This window comes from Solanum lycopersicum, chromosome 1, assembly GCF_036512215.1.
Source record: "Solanum lycopersicum chromosome 1, SLM_r2.1".
NCBI lineage: Eukaryota > Viridiplantae > Streptophyta > Magnoliopsida > Solanales > Solanaceae > Solanum > Solanum lycopersicum.
In genome coordinates this window covers 90,851,587-90,874,969 of record NC_090800.1, presented here as the reverse complement: position 1 = coordinate 90,874,969, position 23,383 = coordinate 90,851,587, and the positions used below count along the sequence as shown (strand labels likewise).

The 23,383-nt window shown below is 29.9% G+C and overlaps 2 protein-coding genes across 16 annotated transcripts; both read right to left on the bottom strand.

Moving 5' to 3' along the window:
* Positions 1–2,881: 2,881 nt before the first annotated feature.
* Positions 2,882–9,052, bottom strand: LOC101268035 (LOB domain-containing protein 37). The gene is made up of 2 exons (XM_004230658.5): positions 3,643–9,052; positions 2,882–3,508 (listed from the first exon to the last, which is right to left on the bottom strand). Exons 1-2 carry the CDS (start codon positions 3,824–3,826, stop codon positions 3,039–3,041), a joined length of 654 nt encoding a protein of 217 aa, XP_004230706.1. The 5' UTR covers positions 3,827–9,052; the 3' UTR covers positions 2,882–3,038.
* A 1,318-nt stretch (positions 9,053–10,370) lies between these two features.
* LOC101267745 (phototropic-responsive NPH3 family protein NPY2) lies at positions 10,371–17,331 on the bottom strand. 15 transcript variants are annotated; one of them, XM_010316884.4, is made up of 6 exons: positions 16,873–17,331; positions 15,995–16,064; positions 15,063–15,198; positions 13,726–13,795; positions 11,903–13,078; positions 10,371–11,305 (listed from the first exon to the last, which is right to left on the bottom strand). In XM_010316884.4, the coding sequence occupies exons 3-6, from the start codon at positions 15,122–15,124 to the stop codon at positions 10,733–10,735; spliced, it is 1,881 nt and encodes a 626-aa protein (XP_010315186.1). In that variant the 5' UTR covers positions 15,125–15,198; positions 15,995–16,064; positions 16,873–17,331; the 3' UTR covers positions 10,371–10,732. The 15 variants fall into 15 exon arrangements, with proteins under 15 accessions (XP_010315186.1, XP_010315188.1, XP_010315185.1 ...); XM_010316886.4 differs by having other exon boundaries at positions 15,995–16,059; positions 16,873–17,096; XM_010316883.3 differs by having other exon boundaries at positions 16,649–16,977.
* Positions 17,332–23,383: the final 6,052 nt, after the last annotated feature.

Here is a 23,383-nt window from a genome sequence, read left to right as displayed (position 1 = left end):
ATTATTTACAGGTCAAGATTCTGTCTCAGATAATTTGGGCCTATAACTATATGGTGGTGGTCCTCAAAATCTAGCCATCGATTTTGTGGACCTTACTATATTCAAATGGTCCAAATTATAGCCTATAGGGGATGTGAGAAAACCCTCTCATGTTATATAGTTCATGAATCACTTATAATTATAAGGCTGTTCACAAATTTGTTAGTAGGTTGTGTGTCTGGAAATATCCTCCTCACTCCACACCAGTACAAATTTTGTTTCAATTTACATGATATGTTAACTGATAAAATATATATATATATATATATACATATATACAAGTTGATAGAGAAGATTGGATCAATAGAAGGAGAGATTAAGACTTTGAATTGGATTTTGATTTTTTTTTTTTAAGAACGAATTAAAATAAAAATAAAATATGCCAGGTGGTTCAAAATAGAATGAAAAATATTAGTATAAAATAAAAAAGAATATGTTATAATTAGTGGTGGGGTTTATTTTCCAAGTCTTTTGTGTAAAGTTAATGGATTATTAACCAATGTGACATTAGATATTGACTAAAAAATATGCTTCTTAAATTTGGTTGGTGCTGCTACCTCTTCTTCATATGATGATATCATCCAACTGCTGTGTGTTGCTGCATTTTCAACCTTTTTGTGTTTACATTTTTTTGTTATATCTATTATATTGTGGATTATGGATCCTTCTTTTTCTACTTATATATATTCTATTCTATATTTAGGTCGTGGATTGTGGACCCTACTTCTAACATACTTCTTTAAACATCTTTTTTTGTAAAGCTAATTGGTAGGGGGGGCTAAACCTAAATTGCAACTTTGAAAGTAAATATGCAAGCTTTACCTTAAATTATATCCATCTTCATTTTTAAAAATCACTTATCTTCAGTGTCTATGGGATTAGGGTTGTCAAATCAATCTTATAAAAATTAAAGCTGCTTAAATTTGGGTAGACATGATTTTTCGTACATCAGTTAAAGTAGTATTTAAAAAAAATTCAATCGCATTAATTTGTTGTCCAAATAAACTTTTTAAACGTTCAATAATTATCGAGTAAATCTAATTATTTCAAATATAAAATTATTTAATTTTTTCATTTGACAATCTTACATACTCGTATCATGATTAATTCATCGAACAATTAGATAAAGCGATGAATATATAATGCAAATTGTGCGTAGGACCCTCTTCACCACCGGCCAATTTGCTACTCCCCGTCATCCCTAGCTAAGCTAGTAGTTCTTTTTGTTTATTTTATTTTAATTTTTTATTGGTTACCCCCAAAGTTGGGAGTACATAAATGCATGTTAAATATGGCTCTTTCAGAATTGAAAAGCCAGAATTAATGTTTTATGGATTAAATATGTATACTGACTTCGTTCAACAACTACTACTTTATTTGATATAACTCACCTTTTATGTTGTCTGACTCATTGAGATCATCATTTCTGTCATTTAGTATCTCTAAAATATTTCAGTTTGCAAAAACCAAAAGCTTTGAGAGACAATATAACTACTACTACTACTACAAATAATAATATTCAGAATCTTTTTTATGATATTGATTGAAGTTAAAATGGTTGTCATGTGAGATTCATTTTTCAGGTGAATGACCTCACAAATATTAGCCCACATGGTATGCACGAGCTGTGCCTTCATTATTTCTCCCAACATATAGTTTATCATATTATTAATAGGATGCAAATGTCATGGTAAAGCTTTACTTTAAGAGCTAGCTAATGAATTTCGAGAGTCAAGTTAGTTAAGTTTGTAAATTTACGCATAATTTTTTATTATATATTTAACGTTAAAAGTACTATAAATCATTATACAATATTCATTCATATGTGCGTTAAGTCTGATTGCGCCTCAGACCTCACAGTAGTGAAAGCAACTTCATTTTTGTGTAGCTCTTTCAGTGGTTTCTTTTGGGACCAATTCTTTGTGTAAAGATTGACTAGATGTTGAAAATTTTCTAACAGTAAGTGTGTTTTACACAATATCTTTCACTATTTATGTCAACGTTCTAACTTTTGGTATTTTCAAGTCTTTTCACCAAAAACTTTTTCCATTAACAAAATGTTCCACTACTAACACTTGATAGTTGAAAAAGAAACCGCATAAGCTCCTGAGGGACATAAATAGAGTCCGAAGCATAATAGGTATAAAATATTAATAAAAATTTTAAAACAATACATAAATTTTAAATTTAATCAAAACGACAAAATCGCTGGTAGATTTTGGTAAAATATGTAAAAGCCATTTTATATTTGGACGTGTTTTAGTCAAATACTCCATAGGTCCATACGTACATTTTGCTTCGTTGATTCTCAACGCAATATCTACGTGGAGCGAAGAAGCATATTAATAAAGTATTACTCATTCATGTAGATTTTTCTAAGTATTTGTTTGGAGTATCACTTAAATTAAACTAATTCTTATATGACAATATTCGTCGCTTCATTTGCTTTACACATTTGACACCAATAAAAAAATTTAGTCAAACTTAATTTGGCAAATCATAATAAATAACAAGTATTATTGATAAACAAATTGCAAGTTATAAACCTTTAACTTTGTATTCTTGTGACATTCAGATGTGACAACGTAATTCTTTTTTCGATGTTTATAAATATACTTGATAATATAAAGAATTTAGTATAAAAAGTTGGTATACGCTATATTTTCAGTAGTTCAGAATTTAAAAGTTTTAATACATATTACTGAAAAGGATTTTTTTGGTTACATTACCTTTATTACGCTAAAGTGACTTTTTATTACGAGTCATTAAAACAAAAAATAGAAAATCCGAAAAAAAAAAGAAAAAGTAGAGAGCAAGCCAAAAAAAAAAAAAGCAACTCTCATTTTTCCCTCAAAAGTTCATTAATGGAGAAATCCAGATGCCATGGAAGCATTTTAATTAATTACCTCCTTAAGTTACCAAAAAAAGCAAAATTCGCTTCCTAAGCTTAAGTTAATCGGTAACTTGTAAGTAGGCCAAACTAATAGTTGGACCAATCTTCAGAAGAACAATCTAAGAAGCTTCGTTTCATTTCCTTGTTCTGGATTTTGATGGTATACAAAACCACTTTCCAAAGTTGTTGTATCAGATTCATCGGAATTCAATGAAGGCGTCGCCGCTCTTCGTTTCTCCGTTCGCCGGTTCAGTTTACCTCCGGCAACCATCGGTGATGATCCTGATGTAAGTCCGAGATCTAGATCCTCCGACACCTCATCTACAATTTTTCTCTTAGATCGGAAGTTGGAGCTTTGCGATCTAAACAGATCAACGTCGTTTGCTTCGGAATCAAATTCCGGCGAAGCAGTAACACCTGAAAACTCCGGCAACGGCCGTAACACGCCTCCTTTAAGCACTGTTTCTACCGCCGACTGGCACACGTGCCAGTTACCCGTCCACAGTAATCCTACTGCTCCGTGCACCGGGTTTACCGTCCTTCCGCACGCTTCGAACAACAACGACTGAAATAAAGCTGCAGGTACGCAAACCAAAACTCCTCAGCGCGTTTTTTTTCTCCAAATTCAAGTAAAATAAGAATTACTCCATATTTGTGTATATACTAGTTAAAAAATGGGTTCATGCACTTGAATTAATAGTAATTAGTACCTGGTCGTTGAGATTCGGAAACGGAAGTGAGGAAAGACATAAGGCCAGCTCTGCCGAAGAATTTGGCGACGAATACAGTGGCATTGGCTTGAGCATGAGAGCTTTCAATGCCCTGTAAACTTTGTCTGAGTATGCAATTCTCATTGCAACCTTTCCTGAGAATTCGACAGCCGTTGCAACTCATGATGAGAAAACGTAAACGTAAAATTCTTTTCTAAATTATGAAGAAACAAAAATTGATTATCAGAATTATAATGAATAGGAAGAAATGGAGGAATGTTGAAGTGATGAAAGTAGAAGAGAAAAGAAAATGGAGAGAGATATATAGAGATGAAAAGGATGTGGAGAAAAGTGGAGAATTATTGGATGAAGGTGAGGTAAACCATGATTAATAAAGTAAACTATGGTTGGGTGAAGAATAATGAGTGGCTTTTGAGTAAAATGAGTGGACATGAGAATAAGAAAATGAATCGAGGGGTTCCAAAAGTATTGGGTAATTAGAACGGCTCCGTGTCTCCGCGAATGGGTATAGTGCAACGCAGTTGAGAATCTTTTTCTCCGCCCATTGTATGGGAGACTCTGCCCTCGATTTACTCAACTTGCTCCACTTACCAACGCAACTACGTCGACGAGTGCTCGCATATCTTTTTCTCCACTACTACTTTTATTTTCCTTTCACATTTGACTCACTTTTCAACCCCCTTCACTCTGGGGATAGTACATCTTCTTTTTAGATTGATTTATAAAAAATAATTTTATATATTTAGTATAATTTTAATTTTGAATCACATGATTAAATTTTTATTTTTTTTTTAAATTTCGTGTCAAGTTAAATTAAATCATTTCTTGTGAAACAGAGAGAGTAATTCTTTAAAGTGCGGAAAATTATTTTGAAAACACTGTTACGTATTTTGAAGAAAAATATTGCAGTTGAAAAAAAGTATTGACGTGTTTGGGAAATAAGTGTTGTTAAACACTTTTCTTTTATCAAAATATCTGAAATACCTCTAAAATTGTTTATATAGAAATAAGTTGATCAATATAAGGTTTTTATTCTAAGAAAAATTAAAACAATATTAATTTATATTTTAATTCAATTTCAAATAAATTAATATTTGAGTTCATCTTAGATGTGCAACTTATTTTAAATTTCAAAAATAGAAAATTTGAATTAGATCATATGAAAGAATTTGGAAATTGTTCAAAAGAATTAAGGGTAAAATAATAATATACTTGATCAAAGTAAATGACTTTTAAGTTAAAAAGATAAGTAGAGGTCACTGTACTTTTAACTTATTTTAAGGTGTTCTTGTAACTTTAATTATATTTATCCATATATTAGTAACTCGGATATTACTAATTATGTCATGGTTTTCTTTTCTTATGTACAAGAAAGCATTAAATAGATAGAGCATATAACTAATAACTTGTACATAAGTTGAAAACTCTATCAAATATTACCAAAGCTAATCTCAATATTATTTTCACAATTACATCCCACCCTAAATATTTTGATCGCTGTCACATAATGCTTCCATCAAACACTTCATTACGATAAAAGAATTTCAATATCGAGTGCTTTTATGTAGTACAATTAATTTCTGGAAATCAAAGGTAAATTAAACAAAGTCCTTCAAAGAGACCAAATGCAATGGAGCTAACAGAATTGGATTCTTTTCGAGAAGCTTTTGTGATAGAGATGGTGAATTTATTAATATAAAATATACAAGGCATTTTTGGCTTCTTTTAGAGCAGCTGTCAATATTGACAATTGGAACAGTAAGTTATGATTTTATACTTTCTTCGCATACAATGGAATATGGATGTTCCCGAGGGATTTTGGACTTATAAATACTCTAATAGGGTATGCTCCATTAATATTGTTTTCTTTTTTATCTACTCCTCAACCAACGTCTTATAATTAATCATAACTTTCACTTATATAACTAGGATAAAAGTCAATTGCAGAAGCACATTTTCTCCAGTTAATTATTTCCTAAGATTCTTATAGCGGCATTTTCCTTTTCTTACATCATTGACTGGTTTAGATTGGTATAATGTTGCCCCAAACTTATATTATATTATAATTATTTCCTATGATTATTTGGTGTGTTAAAAAAAATAGATGTCTAAAATTTAACATAGATGAAGTAAATATGTAATGAATTTTTTTTTATACATATGCAATTGATTAGTTAACCACTTGACCTTATGGAATTAGTTTGCTTATTTTACTCTCTTATGTAGAATTAAAAGAAAAGTAGGTCAATTATTAAATTGGACATAATATTTGCCATTTGATATCAACATTTCAGATCCCACAATAATTAGGAGATCGAGACCAAATATGTTCTATTTTGTCATTGCCTTGTTTCAAATTATATTTTTATAATATAAGGGTTATGAGATTATAAGTTGTTTTGCACTTATCAGATAAAAACATATAATGGGCAGAAAAATGAAATATATTAGGAGTACATTAAATACAGAAATATATAGTAGTGGGGATAGGTTGAGTATGGCCCATGATAAGGGAAATAGATAAGCTACATTGTATGAGGTCCATGAAGATGATTGAGATTTGAGAGGAAGGGGCAAAACAATTTCAAAAGTAGTTGTCAGCTAAAGTTGCAATTGTCCTTTCAAGAACATGTAAAGATCTTTCTCATTTATTTCCCTACTTTTTTAACGTGAGATTCCCTTCTTCTTATATATATCTATTCATCTATTGATGGCAACTTATGACTCATCCTTCACTAAAAGCCCTTCCCCACTTCCTCTTTCATCTTTTTAAATAGCTAAAAAAGGTCTTTTAACTTTCGTGCACGAGTTAGTGACAGAGACAGAATTTTTTATCATAATCATTTACTATGTCCGTAAAGATCTACGGGGCTTAACGCCCAATAATTAAGTAATTTATAATACTACATAAAACATACATGATCTGATAACTATTTATATTGTCAGTGTATATAACTCAAATTTAGGTCATATATAACTAAGGGTTCTATTTTCAGTACTGTTACTGATCCCTTTGGTTTCTTAAATTGTGAGAAATGCTGATGCAACATAAGCTTAAATGATCAATAATTGAAGCAGAAGTCCATCCATTATAAATTCTTAAAGTGGCCCTTTTTGAGTTGTTAACTATGCATAGAAGACCCCTGTCTGAACTGACTCTACAAAAAAGTATTGTTAAATGCTTTTGTAATACCAATATGGATCACATAATCAATTGTTTGGATTAGTTATAAACAGCTGTTAATTATAAGTGATGACTGATGAGTAATGACAATGCATTACAAGCCAAAAGCTGTGAGATTCCCATTTGTTTTCTTTTTACTTGTGTAGTATTAGCCTTTGGATATATTAAAAGAATACCTAAAAATATTTTGGAGAAACACTTACATATGGTTTATTAATAATAAATTGTTTGATATTATCAAAGTTAATATTTCAAAAAACAAAACCTTCTATAAGATTGGATGGTCATAACTCATATGTTCAAGGATAAAACCAACCTATATTCAATATTTACATCAAACCATAAACCTATAATATGTATTTACACATCAATTTTTTTTAATATTTAATTAATACTTAACATACATTCTCATCTTATTAAATTATTTATGTTATATTGAGACCAGGAAGAAGATTCATGGTAAGTTACAGTTGTTGACCTATAGTACGTGGCATCTTAATCCAAAACATGAGGGTCTTAATCTGATGTGGACCACAATAATAAAATCCATAACTAGCATTGGCTCCACATAGAAGTTGTATCTCTCTTTTTTTTTTATGGAATTTAAGTGCAAATTCCAATGTAGAAATGATGTATGCTAAGAATGGGATTCCAACCCATGAGGGGAGGATGTTTGGCACTAGTTGAGAAGTTAGTCCAAATTAAAATTATAATAATAGTAATGGGAGTTTGGGTTCCAATTTCCAAATATATATGTAGATAATAATTGGACCACCTCAAGTAAGTTGAGGAAATTCCAAAGAGTAGGACATTTTGGATTTATTATCATAATAAAGCAAATGTGTCCTTCCATTGGTATAGAGAGGCAATTGGTGTTTTACACTCTCCAAGGGGAGAGCCACATGCACATTGCCCCCCATCAATTCAATTATTATTATTATTCTCTATGTTGCTTGATTAATTATGTGATAGAATGATTTAATTGAACAGTTATAGTATCTTTTAGTATTATGTTTGCTATATTAACTTCAAACTAATTAGTTTAGCCCTACATTGCATATGTAAGGTGATACAATTTTTTTTGGATTGAAGTGACAATCTAATAATCACAATTGCACTCAAGATTATTTATGTTAAAAGAAGTCTGGTGAACTAATCTCTATTGAAATTTTTTCATATGTACATACATATGAATATTTAATATGTATGTACTATCTATCAAGATGTACAAGTAAATTTTTCACATAATAGTTTCCCTGCTCAAATCCATAATTTAATAGAAATAATGTTTAATTTTTGAAAAATAGTTTTTTTTTTTTTTTTTTTTAAAAAAAAAGGAGCTTGCTATGCACTGGTGATACCATAATATACATGAACTATTTTTATTTTATTTTTCAAATTCTGTCAAGTAGTCCTGAGGGGGAAAAAAAAATCAGTTATAGACTGTGTCTTATATGTTTAAAATAAATTAATAATAATAATAGTGGTTAGTCGTTTGTCTATTTTGTGACTTCACCTTATCTAACAATTTTATCAACCTAAATACAAGGGCATAGATAATGTACTAAAATATGGCCAGCCAATTGTTAAAGAGGTCATATGCTTCTAATACTTTTATTTAATTGGCTTTGTCTACTTGGATTAATCCGCCAAGATAACTTAAAGTTTCTCTAATACATACATGTTGCTTTGTCTTTTTCAGTTTAAATGTAAGCTGAAATTTTAAGTTTGACTAATCATCCAATTTCAAAGATAAGATAATTAGCTGGTTGTTTTTAGTTACTTTGTAAATATCATTTCTCTGCATTTATGATGAAAGATTAACAATTCTTTAACATGCTTTGAGATTTACGGTATTCAGGTATGTGAAAATTACTGTCAAGCACGTGAAAATTATTTTTAATTTTTAAGGATGGCGATGAGATTTGATTTGAGGACCTTAATTTTTGGATGGTAGTGAGATTTGATCTAAGGATCTTTGCTTGCTCTGATACCATATTGAAGTGTGTGATCATCTCATTTAAAAACTTAAGTTTTTAGAAAGAGAGAGTACACTTTTATTATTTAATTATATTATCAATAATGAAATTATGAATATTTCTTGCTCTTAGTTCCTAATTTACCCTTATCATTAATTATACTAATTTTCATTGCAAGAAATTGTATTTATTATATTCAAAGGTTGGTATAATAAAATTACCTTTCTAAGTATAATTTCTTATCAAGTGTGCAAAGTCAATAGTGGACAACTATTGTTGGACGAAGAGAGTAATATTTTTCATAATGACTTGATACATGAATTAAGAAACAATAAATGATATGTATAATTTTAACAAAGCACCCTTATTAATATAAGTCATTTAAACGTTGAAAAATGAATAATTATTAATAGCAAGAAAAAAAAAGATAAATTATTCATTAATTTTATAAGCTGAACAAGTATAATTAGAAGTATCAAATTTTTTTTGATTTATTAAGGAGCTTATAAAGAAAAAAAAAAGTATACAATTAATATGAAATAGAAGGAGTATCCTTCATGTATCTTCCATAAGTTTAGATATATGAAAAATTAAAAAGATTTGGTTATTGGGCCAAGTGACCCAAATGTATTGGGTCAAACTTATCTGATTAAAGTCCATAATCCGGATATGAAAGAGATCGAGTTATTCATTCAAAACAATGTTATATTTGGGGCTAATTGCATAAAAATCAATTTGAACTTCTTTATCTTAGTAACACATTTCATTTCTTCTTATACACGGACTTATTTATTGTATTCTTGAAACAAAAGGATTTGATTCTAATTTAAAATTTTAAAAATAAAAAATACATTAATAATATTCATTTTCTGTCTTTAAGATATTTTCAAAACGAGACGATATAATACTTAAAAGTAAAGTTATCTCAATGAAATTAGTGATTGAAAAAAAAATCTTAATATAAGATTTTAAGTATATATACAAATGCGCGCACACAGAAAATTCATTTTATTATTTTAACATACTTGTTTTGAATGCAGTGTGCTTAAATGGCATAAAACATTTAATTAAGAAATATAAGACTAAAAAGTGGTTCTCGTTAATAAGATACTACTCATTTACTTGTAATACATTACTTTAGATTTTGTTTTTAGAACATTATTTATTAGTATGAAGATTTAAATTATATTAGTTCGAAGTTCTAAAATATTTTTGGGACAAATTAGATAGGTTTTTTTTATATATACAAATTATGATATATTATGTTGAATGTTCAATATTATGTTTTTTGCAACTAAAATGATATAATTCACAATTAAAAAATTCAAGAGTAAAGAAGCTTCAGTAGCTTCACCCGTTAGAAATAAGTTACATATCTTGGTTATTGATATGGGCCAACAGAAAACGCCTTAAAAATAAAAGAAAATTGGGCTAGTCAATTTGAGTTGCAGCATTTAGAAATCTTCACTAGCAGGATTCTAAATTAATCGAACCAGTAAACTAAATACGAAATGATTAAGCAACAAAAGGGGCAACTTGCCTCATACTGGGAAATGAAATGTATATATAAAATGAACTTACCTTTGCCATTCATAAGTGACAGTGTGCTGCTTAGACTGTCTTAAGTCTAAATTCACAGTAAAATTTCTTATATGATAATAGCACACCAGAAAGTCATAAAATTTAAGAGCCACCTAATGTTAGAACATCTATACAATAAAAGCTCTGTTTTTTTGGCTCATAAGAGGGGCTTCATTTCATCCTACAAACTTTTTGTTAATACTATATCCTTCAATTTTCTTCTAGAGACTTCAGAGAAAGATGACTAGTCTTTTGACATATGCTAACATCATTTTTTAAGTTCAAAAAAAGGCCACCAACAATGCATTCCTAAAAGCTGTTAGAACTAAGAAACTGAATGCCTTACTTTTCTTGAAGGTGTAGATTTAGCTTCTTCCAAGTTATTAGCAGATCCAAGACTCTCGGACGAATCTGAGCCACTATTCTCCCCTTGTCCACCTTTGTTTGACCAGATTTTCGAAAAGAGCCTCTTTGACATGAGCAAACCTTTCATTTTACTCATGGCAGCCCTGTCTGCATGGCTCTTGGCATCAATAACATTGACTTTGTCATTTGTTCCTCCATTTCCCATTCTTAAGGCTGCCAACTCTCCCCTCAAAGCCCTGAGTTCTTCTGCAGAGGCTGCAGCATCCCAATCTTCTTCTGTATTAGTTGTTGCAGATCTTGAGCTTCCATATGAAGTACTGTTAAGGTCCCTAATTGCTTTTGGAAGATCCGGAGTACTGCTTCCAGATGAGGCGTTAGCCCTGACTTGCTCAAAAAACAGCACTTGTACAACAACACGAAGGGGAAGCCTCTCATTTTGGACAGCATGCATACAAGCATCCACAGAGAGCTTCTTGCAGTCCATCAGCTTACAAATTCTTTTCCTCTCACTCTTGCTGATTCCAGGATGCTCCTACACAAATGCAAGGTTCACTAAGTACATACAGGGCATTCATTAACATGAACTATTTGTATTGAATTCAAGCATACCCTAACCGATACCTTCCATATGTAGATTCAGATTACACAAAGAAAAGTTGCATCCACTGGTAGCATAAACTAGTTTACGGAATTGACAAATGCAAGATAACATTTCCCATCATTTTTCCATAGCAGAAAATTACTAAGATATTTTTTTGACACTAATAAAACGTTAACTTCCCTTATGGAGTGAGCTTTCATGACTAAGGAAACGAACAAATGAAGTTAATCAAGGGGATTTGCAGGATCGGTTTGTTTACTTCTTTTTTTTTTTGGTCTGCAAGATCTTTTGACATGATTCTTTTGGACGCTAAAAGTTCCTCCACGAACTTGACAAATCTTACATGATAAATGAATACAATTGACTTCAGAAAAGCAACATATTTTGAGATAGCATAGATGTGGACATTCATTTCCAAATGTGGTTCAGTAAGCATATCTGTGTTTAAATTCTAATAAGAGTGGAGGGGAAGATATCCGCTAGTTATTTCTATTATGCAACTGTATGCAGAAGTCAAGGGAAACTCACCTTAAGGTACATATCAATTGCGCGATAAATTCCATCATGACCGGGTCGAGGGAAATTAGATACCATCTCTGCCAGACCAACAAATGTTGATATAGGGAGATTAGGATCTCTTGCAATTTCGGTAAGATATCCATCAACTAGCTTTGCCACCATCAGTTTTGAAGCTTCTGATAAAATCCCTGGCTTTCGGACCTCCTGAATTTCATCTTCATCTTCTAACTGAGGTTCAGAATCCTTATCTCTCATCATAAACGCTTCTAGTATTTTCTGTACAACATGGGCATCATACATGGTTCCTTCCCCATCTGCCGCTCGAATCAAAAGATCATTCACAGAAGATTCTTCCAATTGCTGTCCTATTCTCTTGACTAGTTCTGCCTTCACAGTTTCTCCAGAGTCTAGTGAAATTGATGCTTTTAGCAATTTAAACAAGAAACTACAAGAGACGCAACCTTTCTCAGAGGGCAATAGCCATACCACCGTATCCAATATTGGGCGACATTTGGAGACATCATTGAATTGGAAGGCTCCTTTATTAAAGCCTGGAAACCTTCTATATGCATAAGCTTTGGCAGCTTCTCCAATAGCTTCAGAAGAAACAATCCCTTTGTTTTTTATGGTGATAACCACCCGCTTATATAGGTCTACTTCAAGTTCACATAAATCCTCAACCCACCAATCTTTTGGCACCATGCGGCATCTAATTCCATTCAAGTTAGGATCATTTCCATTCTCCTCTGGAAGCTTTTTACGATTATAGGTATAGGACCAATCCACCCTGGAAACATCAACGGAAGCCCTGGATGCTACAGCATCAATGCAGTGGCTGGTCAACTTCAGTTCCTCGCACATGCGTGATTGAGACTTAGTAGTCTGAAGAACTATTATTGAGTCTTTCCAACTTCGGAAAATGCTAGAGTTCAGGAAAACATCAATCTTGTAGATCAGGTTTCCTTTCTCAAGACTTTCATTCATACCGAGATACTCAGCAGCACACCTTGTAGAAATGACATTATAAGCATTCAGTGTAACAGTCATGCCGTAACAAAACTTGGCACATATTTCAAAAGCACTAGGTCCTCCAGGAATGTCATGAATGTCAACTTCGTCACTATTCCCTTCACTTGCATTAGAAACCAGCTTTTGCAAAGTGGCACTCTTGGAAAGGAGAGGAAACTGCAGAGCATTTTCAGCAAAGAATGAGTAATCGGAGTAAAAATATGGTCAATTCAACAAGTCAAATACGTAAATAAGACATTTTCTTTGATCAAGATACTTCATATATGAAAAGTACTTTACAAAATTGTATCAAAAAGTTTTGCATCATAAAAGTACTCATACAGTAAAGCACCACTTATTTGAATTATGAACAACAGGTACTGCTACTGTGATACCATCAGTCCAAGGCAATCATAAGTACTACAGCATTGAGTGAAGTGACCATTTAACTTTAGGCACATGCACACACATAGAAATTATTAATTTGTTATCTTTTATCATACATAATGAGCAAATACATGGATTATAAATTTGTGTATTAGCACAGACAGCATAAGACAAATTAAAAAGAACTATTCAGCTACTATGCTGCTGTCTATTTGACACACCAATGAATGCAAAAAACCCATGCTAATATAGAAATTATATTTATCTTAATAAATAAGAGGAAACAGTAAACAGAAGCATAATTTGGACCTACTGTTTTCCTCCCTCCTTCAGGAGAAAAGGTACTGTACCGCCATTTCACAGAGTAACAAACACACAAAAACGAAAACAAATGCATGATTAACTCATTACTCTGTTGACTTGTTAGGCCATTGTACCTTATGCAGATAAAACTTCACATCTCCTACATTGATAGCGATGTCCGAGGCCAACTCTGAAGCAACATATCTGTAGTAAGAATCTGTTAGTAGAACTCAGAAGAGTCTAGACAGATCCATTAACAATAAATATGATAAGATTATAAAAAATCATGGTATAAATTATAAAACCAACTGCTACACCTCAATCCAAAACATGTCATGGTCAGCTATACAAATTCACGATATTTCTCCATTTTAACTCATTAGTGCTATAAAATCATACTAGATAGAAGTAAAAAAGAAAAAAGGTAAAACATATATAAATAATAATATTAAAAAATAGTTTTGTATATTTCTTTTTCTTCACCATAATTCTAACTCAACCAAATGAAAAGACACTAATCTTCTCTTTTAAAACAAGACTAGAAGGATGTGATGTCATTTAATTAGTTCGGCACAAATGTCCTCTCGGCTGAAAAATCTGATGGTTCAAATTCATCAGCTCAAGTCATAAAATGAAGTAACAAGGTTTCATCAATCATGTATGAGTCATCAGACGAAACTGGTGAGGCATAATGCTGCTGCATAATTATTGTTAGATACCCATAACCAGAGTGCAAAACGTTTAAAATGAGCAACATATGTAGGCCCTTGTGTCTGCTTATATTATCACTTATATTACCACGCTGATGTTATAGACCGTGCACAGTACTGATGAATCTTTTTTAGGTTTGATAGCTAAGACTAGACAATCATTTAATCAAGGATCAGTCGAATAAGCTACACATAAGCCAAAGATAAATGGATCATCAAAATATGGCTACTGTAAACTGGCTAGATATCTTTATTTTGATTATTTTGTTTATCTGTTAGGTTAAGAAATCACAAAATAAAAGATGAAGTTTATCTCTAAAAAACACCCTTATGTTTGGCATTCCTTCACAGTTCTCTCCTAACAATACCAGAAATAGAAAACTGAATGGTAATAAAATCAAAGTCCATAGATTTGGGGAAAGATTAATTAGGATAATTAGTAAACCTTGATATAATCCTTAAACCATTTTCTAAAAGAACATCCTAGACCCATCCCCACACACTCAAAAGTCAATAAACTAATCTAGGACAGAACACAAGTAAATAGACAAGGCTGGATGTTGACATTAGATGAAATGCCAATTTATTAACACCAGATACATAAAAAGACAAACACTAATTAATTATCTTGAGAATATGAAGATCAGTTACAATCCTACAAAAGAAAACAGCTATAGATGACCCATCTAATCGACGAAGAAGAAAGCTTTTTCTTCTTTTAGAAAAAAAAAACTTTAAAGAAATCTAGAAGAAGATCTGACCTGACATTGTTCCCATCTGTTTGAAAATTATCAGGCTTGGATCCAAGTTTCATGAACTTCATCTTGACAACTTAGAAAGATCTGATATTTGTATACACTAGAGAAAATTTACTTCCTTTAAGTACTCAACAAATCACTGCAAAATAAAACAATACCCTTTGTTCATAACCTGATATTCCCAATGCTCAAACATAACCTGAAACCAAGGACAAATAGCTCCAGAAATGGAAAAAATGTAAGAATCCAGGTGTGGGGACCAAGTTTCTGAATATAACCAATTTTCCTCAACTTCAAGGGAGAGAAGGGGGAAGACTAATGGGATCTCAAAGAAGGGTATGATAAGTAAGATATAAGTTATAGCACTTGGTATGACCGAATCTTGAAAATAAACAAAGGTAAAGCTGGATGAGCTATCTTAGAGTAAGAGAAGAAGAAATGGTTAGTTTAATTTAAAGAAAAAGAGGATCACTTAAATGTGAAGAGAGCCATTAAGAGAAGAGATTGTTTCCTTGGTCGGCGGCAAAGCCCACGGACCACGGGGGCTCCTTCTCAGCCCAGGAGACATAAACAACAGACTCTCTTCACTAAATTATTCACAAAAACCAGTAACTACACACCCCCACTAGCATCCATCTGACTCCACCCCACCATCTTTCTTTAATACTACTTTACTTATTTACTCTTTATTTCTCTCTCTCTCACACACACACACATAGTCTTGACTCTTTGCTTGTTTCTTCCACAAAAAATTGGTTCATTTTTTTATATAGAAAAAAGTTAAAAGGCTTGAGTTTCAGACCACACATAAAAGAAAAAACTAAAAATGGGGTCTTTTAAAAGATCCAAACTTCCAAACAGAAATCACATGTAAATCTAAACAAATGTAAGATATAACAGCATTTTTTAATTGAAAGTTGAGAGATTTCAAGAACCTGCAACAGAAAACAGCATCTTGGTATCAGTTGAAGGCACCACCAAAACGGGAGACAGCAAGCATCTAATCTTTATAGTTTTTGCAAAGCCAAAAAGAACAAAAAAATTAATGAGAAAGATCACAAGAATTAATAGAAGCATAGTTTATAATGCATTATTTCAAAGGACAAAATCAAACATCACCAACGAACAAAATCTGTAGAAACAACAAGAATCATCTCAGAGAGAGCAGAAATCTAGCCAGTAAAAAAAAATTCAAGAAATCAAGAAAATTTACTTTGTATTTTAAAGACACAACCCAAAAGCCACTCCCTTTGTTACATGAAACCCCTATGTAGAAACACAAGAAATTTACTTAAAAAGCAACTAGAAGAATCAAGAATACCCACAAAAATATAATCTCAAATCTTTTTCAAGAACCATTTTTTTTTCTTCTAGAAAATAGTTTTTAAAGTGATAAACATAAAAACCCACATGCAAATAATATAAATAATTTAAAAGAGCACATAAACCAACAAAGCAGAACTAAAGCCACCATAGTAATGTGAGAATCAAGAAAATGAGTTGTGTATCCTGTTTCCAGTAACTGTGGGAGAAAGAAAAAAGTAGAAAAATATAGCCCAAAAAGCCAAGATTTGCTAGTATGTGCTTACCAGTTTTGCTAGAATCAGCAAAACAACTTTATGGTATCAGAAGTTTTCTATTTTACCATTTCTTATCAAAGGACAAACAATAAAAAGGCACAAGTCCACTCAAATTTAAGAGTATTTGCTTCTTCTTTTTTTCCTTTTTATGTTTTTTTAAACCTTTTTCCTATTTTTTTTTTCACTCTGTAATTTTCAGGGCAAAGTGGGAAAACTATTATCTATTTCAGTACCAAAAGATTGAGAAGGTTGTAGTGATGAAGACACCCAATTTGCTATGATATGCACGCCATACTGACACTCTGCTTTCTTGCTCCCTCCCTTCTCTGTTTTTCTCCTCTTTAAAGTGATTGGTTTTATGACTATATTATTCTAGAATCATAATTTTGATATTATAATTTCCAAACTAATTAATATTTAGTTTGAAAAAATTAAGATGAAATGATATTAAGATGATAGAACTAAGATAAAATTTACATTGTATTTAATTGATAGTGGAATAATAAAAAAAACGTAATATAAATTTAATTCTAGATTATTCAATCTTAATTCACGTATCAAATAAGTCAAATGAGTACGTTGAATGTAGAATGAATTAAAAGAAAAATGTGTGCATTAACTTTATATATTACTAATATTTTGTTTAATATATATTTTTAATGACGGTAATAATGTAAGTGATCAACATAGTTGTGGTGCAGTTGAATTATTTTGACCATTTATAAGAAATAATAATTAAAACACAATATAAATTTAATTCTAAATTATTTCATCTTAATTTGCGTATCAAACAAGTCAAACGAGTATGTTGAATGTAGAATGCATTAAAAGAGAAACGCGTGCATTAACTTTATATATTACTAATATTTTGTTTAATACATATTTTTAATGACAGTAATAATGTAAGTGATAAACATAGTTGTGGTGCAGTTGAATTATTTTGACCATTTATAAGAAATAATAATTAAAACACAATGTAAATTAAATTCTAGATTATTCCATCTTAATTCGCGTATCAAACAAGTCAAACGAGTATGTTGAATGTGGAATGCATTAAAAGAAAAACGTGTGCATTAACTTTATATATTACTAATATTTTGTTAATACATATTTTTAATGACGGTAGTAATGTAAATGATTAATATGAATTGTGGTGCAGTAATTGAATAAGTTCACCATTAATCAGAAGAAATAATAATCAAAACACAATATAAATTTAATTATAGATTATTTCATCTTAATTTGCGTATCAAAGAAGTCAAACGAGTATGTTGAGTGTATCGAATGCATAAAAGAAAAACGCGTGCATTAACTTTATATATTACTAATATTTTGTTTAATACATATTTTTAATGACAGTAATAATGTAAATGATCAATATGGATTGTGGTGCAGTAATTGAATTATTTTACCATTAATCAGAAGAAATAATAATCAAAACACAATATAAATTTAATTCTAGATTATTTCATCTTAATTCGCGTATCAAACAAGTCAAACGAGCATGTTGAATGTAGAATGCATTTAAAGAAAAATGTGTGCATTAACTCTGAATATTATTGATATTTTGTTCAATACGCCATTTTTATGACAGTAATAATGTAAGTGACCAACATGGGTTGTGGTACAATAGTGAATCGTTTCACCATTAGTCAGAAGTCTCGAGTTCAAATTTCGTGTCTGAAGAAAATCGTATTGGAAGAGTCCTCCTAGAATTGGTCATGCAGTGCGCGATTTAAATTTAGTTGGAGCTCCAATGCTTAGCTTGCTTCAGACATCGAATAAAAATAAAAAAAAAATAAAACAATACAAGTAGTTTTAACGCATATATTAGCTTGATCAAAAACACGATATTTGTAAAGGGTTTTTGCAAACAAATAAATAGTATATTAGTAATGCAAATGATTTTAATTCATGTATTAGCATAATTAAAGACATAATTATATCTAAAAGTAATTATTTTCTTTCTATCATATATTTAGATGATATTTTTACAAATAAATATTTTTTAATATAATAAAATGTATACTATTTTAGTACACTAAGTCAAACATTACATGCAAATAATCTCAATATATATAATTGACACAAGAATTAATAATATTAGGATTATTACTACACCATATTTCATAAATTTCTTATATGGTGTTTACCTCAAAGTCTATATCAAAATTGACCCCATTATTATTACTAGTAATGAACTAGGAACCACTCCTTTGTACCTCAAAAATGACTTGTCAATCCAATCAATAATTCTTTAAAAAAATCTTTTAACTTTTTCTTGTTTATAATCATTGTGTTTGTACTTGTATAAGATCTTCATGGATCACATCTCCCATCCCTCCACTGTACATGCTAGATGAAATGAAACATCTATCAAGACCTGTCTTTGAAATCATACTACTTTATTTTTTGGTAGTAAAATATATGATAAAATACTTGCCTACTAATTACTAGTAGGTTATACTAATTAGTTAATTAGATTTTAGTAATGTAACCAATATACTGTTTAATGGTGCTAAATTTTTGTCATCATATCAGATTAGAGTAAATAACAATGTCGAATCAGACCGTCTTCTTTCTCAAAATAAGAGAAGACCTGTTGCTTACTGCTCATGAAAATATCTGATTTATATTATAGTCAAGTTGTTCGCCTTCGCCAATATTTCTGATCTTATTTTTTTCTATTCATTATATTTGTTGATATATATGTTTTTACTTCAGATTCAATATACGTCAAATGTTTATATTCTTCGACTGACACTACACTTGTCATCAAAATTCTTACCATATATAAATATAGGGATGGAGCTAAAATCCTAATACGAATTCGGCGAAACTCAATAATATTAAGTTTTTACTCAAATACTGTAATTCTTTTCTCAAATAATATATTAAAAAGTTTGTCAAATATATATTACAAATATTAAGTTTAGAATCTTATTATCAGCACTTAAAATTAATATTATAAAATTTAAAAATCACAAAATTAAACTTCTACCTTCGGCTCCGTATAAATATATATATATATATATATATATATTGAAAAACTTAGGTCATTTTATTTTATGTATATACTATACTGGTGTGAATCCTATAATATGGTCAAATCAACTAGTAGAAAATCCTGCTCAGCATGTTTTTCTAGAATAATAAGAGGCTAATTCCACTATCATAAATACAAAACACTTGCATATTGACTATTACGAATAATATTGAATATAAACGTAATCAAGTTTTCCAATCAATGCTAAAAACGACATTTGACTAATTGAACACCCCACATTTCAGGTGCCTAATGAAAATATCTTCCAATTCATATTACTTTTTATTAATCTGATTGATACATTCAATATATAAATTTAATTAAAAGTATGTTAATTTAGTGTGAGAAAAAAAAAAAACCTCTTTATTAATTTAAATGAATAAAAAATATATTATAAGAATGAGTAAAAAAAATCAGAGAAATACTACTAGCTAACTTTAATGTACATATGTAAAAAAAATTAGTTTTATATTTCTAAAAACTCGTGATATTTTTTGTCACTATAATTTTTATGATAGTTTGTAAACAATAAAAAATATAAATTGCACTGGATAAATCTATGTAACATACTCTACTCAGAAGATATTGAGGGAAAATGAATCCCGAATCATTCACGTTAATCACTGCTCTCCAATCACCGGAGCCATCAAGAGTGTATATGCAATTTTGAGCAATAGAATCAGTATTTGTTACGTAAATATTATTATTTGTGTTCCTCCAGGTTATAAGGCACCAAAATCTCTGGTTTATCTTCAATAGCACTTGACTAGGTCTTTGTATCTAATGACACACACATCTTCAACTATAATTACACTTTTGAAAGTCTATGAAGAAAAAAAAAACTGACCCACACTTCAAGTAAACACTTATCTACCACGGCACATTTGTGGGAACTTGAAGAGTGCAATCCCCCTCTAATAATATTCCTTCTGTCTACCTCCGGTAATGAAGTTGAAAACTTTTTTTAGATTACCATTGCTTGTTAAAAAACTTTTTTAATTATTGAATTCATACAAGGTAGATTCGCAATTGAAATTAACTATATTTTGCCATACGCATACAGATTTTGTCACTCATTTAAAAAAAGTTTACTTATTAAAATTATTATTTGACTAGGTTATTATTTATAACTCCACGAATTCTTTTACAAAATGTAAAATTAGTATCAGAATGGTCTAGATCATTCTGGAAATAAAATTTAAATTTATAATCAGATACCACCATGTATTTTGAATGGTATTTGACCCCCAAGATAGTCAACGATTTTTTCGTCAATACTTTTACGAATTAAAAAAAATATATATGTTTGATTAATCTTAAAATATTCTTTGTAGGGGAATAATATATCACTTGCTTGGAGGGTCCCCTTGTGTTTGATTTACTTTGACCCATCACATGCTTAATTATCATCTTCCCAACTTGCATGGAATCCACGAGTCCACGTAGTATATATATATTTTTTTATTTATACTAATAATAATATGATTTATTTTATTATAGCAGGTTAATTATTTAACAATTATCCTTGTTGAAATATAGATCAACACTATTAAATATAGAGATATAATTACATATAACCATATTTAATTAATATGATTTGCGTAAATATATTCATAGTATCGTAGCGTTTGGGATGAAAATTTGATGATTAGTAGGATCTAATTTCAGGTTTTGAGTAACAATTGAGTTATTCGTATTTGTCAAATTGTTTTTATAATTCTTTTATTTTTTTATAACGAAGCAAATTGAATTTTGGTGCTTCTATAATTGATTTTCGATTTTAAAATTTTTTTTTACGTTAAATTTGACATTATTTATTTTCGAATTTACGAGTGGGGTTTGGTGGGGGACAATGGTGCGACATCGAGACAAGAAGGATTCTCTGTGCCTAAACTCTTTATAATATCTTCGTAAGGAGGATTTACTAATTATTTTCCTAAGATTCAAGATCAATAATCATTGAAATTAATTAATTCGTCATGGCTGAGCGCAAAATTGCAATTAATTATTTAATCGATTATTTAACTGTTTTTATAGCCACTGCTTTTTAAAAAATTTCATCGTAATAACTCAATTAGCACATGGCCACATCCCCACCACCAAAATGGCAGATTCTACGTAGATTTATGGCTTCTTTTTTACTAAAACACTTGATGTGTGTGCTTAATTAACCACAATTTTAATTAATATGGATTTGATTCTTCTCTGTTAATTATGATTAGTACCATATGGGGTTATACTCATGGCAACTTGCTAATTAATCTCTTAATCACATGATTAAGAGTATATTCATATATTGCCATTTGTCAAACTCACAGATAGTCTATTTTTTTTATATATAGATCCTGGACCACTAATCCACAATTTATTTCCTTGATGTTCTTCTATTGATTCTTTTACTTTTATTGGTAGAAAAAAAAAACATATATATGGAAAAAAGCTGTATCCACAAAAAGGTAGTAGATTCCAATTGGGAACATTCTGGTTTTAATTGTCCATATTATTGTGCTACAGAATCAAATAGGATGATTTGAATTAAGATATTTTAAGTTTTCTTTATTATTTATTACCTATACAAAGAAAAATATCAACACAAATTAAATTAATAGAGTGTCGTCTTCACTTACTAATCGTACCGGTACCATCAAATTTTTGAAAATAACGAACATATCTATAGTTATAATTTTGATAAATATGCTCTGTAACTATAGTTTCGTTTGTTATGAAGACTGTGATTTGTATATATTTATCAATTTGTATATTTCATTTTGCGAATATACAAATAGATAGAGTAAGTATATGTATTTAGAATTTTTCAAACTACATTTGTATATTTCATTTGCAAATATACAAACGAAGTGATATTTTCATAAATCGTATATAAATAGATAAAGTAAATATATACGAAATTTTTAATTTATATGATCAAAAATCAAATTATATAAATTAGGCGAACAACAAAAACTTAAAAACTCTAACACCAAATTATAATTTTATTAAATTATAACTATAATACCTAATATAAGCTAAATATTTATTATTCTACATAAGTTTTCCTTTATTACATCTCAAGTTTAAGCCTTTCGTATACGTATCTAAGACAATATTGAATAGAGCGATTGTATCATTTTCCATATTGTCTTGATCATCTTTCAAATAATTAGTTGATATTTTAGATCGTTCAATAAGAACAGACTTCATAAGCACATAATATATAAAAAAAATATGATCAACCGTCATAAAATATGTTTTATAGGCTCAGTGGTAAATGTGAATATCATCCAATGTTATCCTAAAAGTGATTCATATGTATCTTTTTTATTTTTAATATAATATTTCGAGATTAAACTCTAAAAATAATTTATCTTATTGGAAGTAAATTATTTAATTTTTAAAGTGAGATTTTCTTATGCAAATTTAAATTCATTAAATTTTAAGATTATATTATATATACGATGAACAGATTGAGTGTTAGATTATTTTTTATCCTTAATTAGTAATTTTGAGTTTAAACCATAAAAATGTAATTAACTTTTGCTTTGAATCATGAGGTTCCTTATAATCAGATTTTATGCTACAAATTTAAATTTATCAAACTCCAAATTAAATATTAGAAATTTGACCAAATTATAAAAATTTGTAATATTTTTTATTTTTAAAACAAACTAATTTTTTTCTATTTCTAATTAAAAAATAAA

What these genes read in the sequence shown, in the direction of transcription:
- LOC101268035 (XM_004230658.5), bottom strand. Translation starts at nt 3,826, where the DNA reads ATGAGTTGCAACGGCTGTCGAATTCTCAGGAAAGGTTGCAATGAGAAT. An exon ending in TTCCGAATCTCAACGACCAG is followed by an intron (nt 3,509 to 3,642) that starts GTACTAATTACT and finishes GCGTACCTGCAG; the next exon opens with CTTTATTTCAGTCGTTGTTG.
- LOC101267745 (XM_010316884.4), bottom strand. Translation starts at nt 15,124, where the DNA reads ATGAAGTTCATGAAACTTGGATCCAAGCCTGATAATTTTCAAACAGAT. An exon ending in TGAAGTTTTATCTGCATAAG is followed by an intron (nt 13,079 to 13,725) that starts GTACAATGGCCT and finishes AATGCTCTGCAG; the next exon opens with TTTCCTCTCCTTTCCAAGAG. An exon ending in CAATTGATATGTACCTTAAG is followed by an intron (nt 11,306 to 11,902) that starts GTGAGTTTCCCT and finishes GCATTTGTGTAG; the next exon opens with GAGCATCCTGGAATCAGCAA.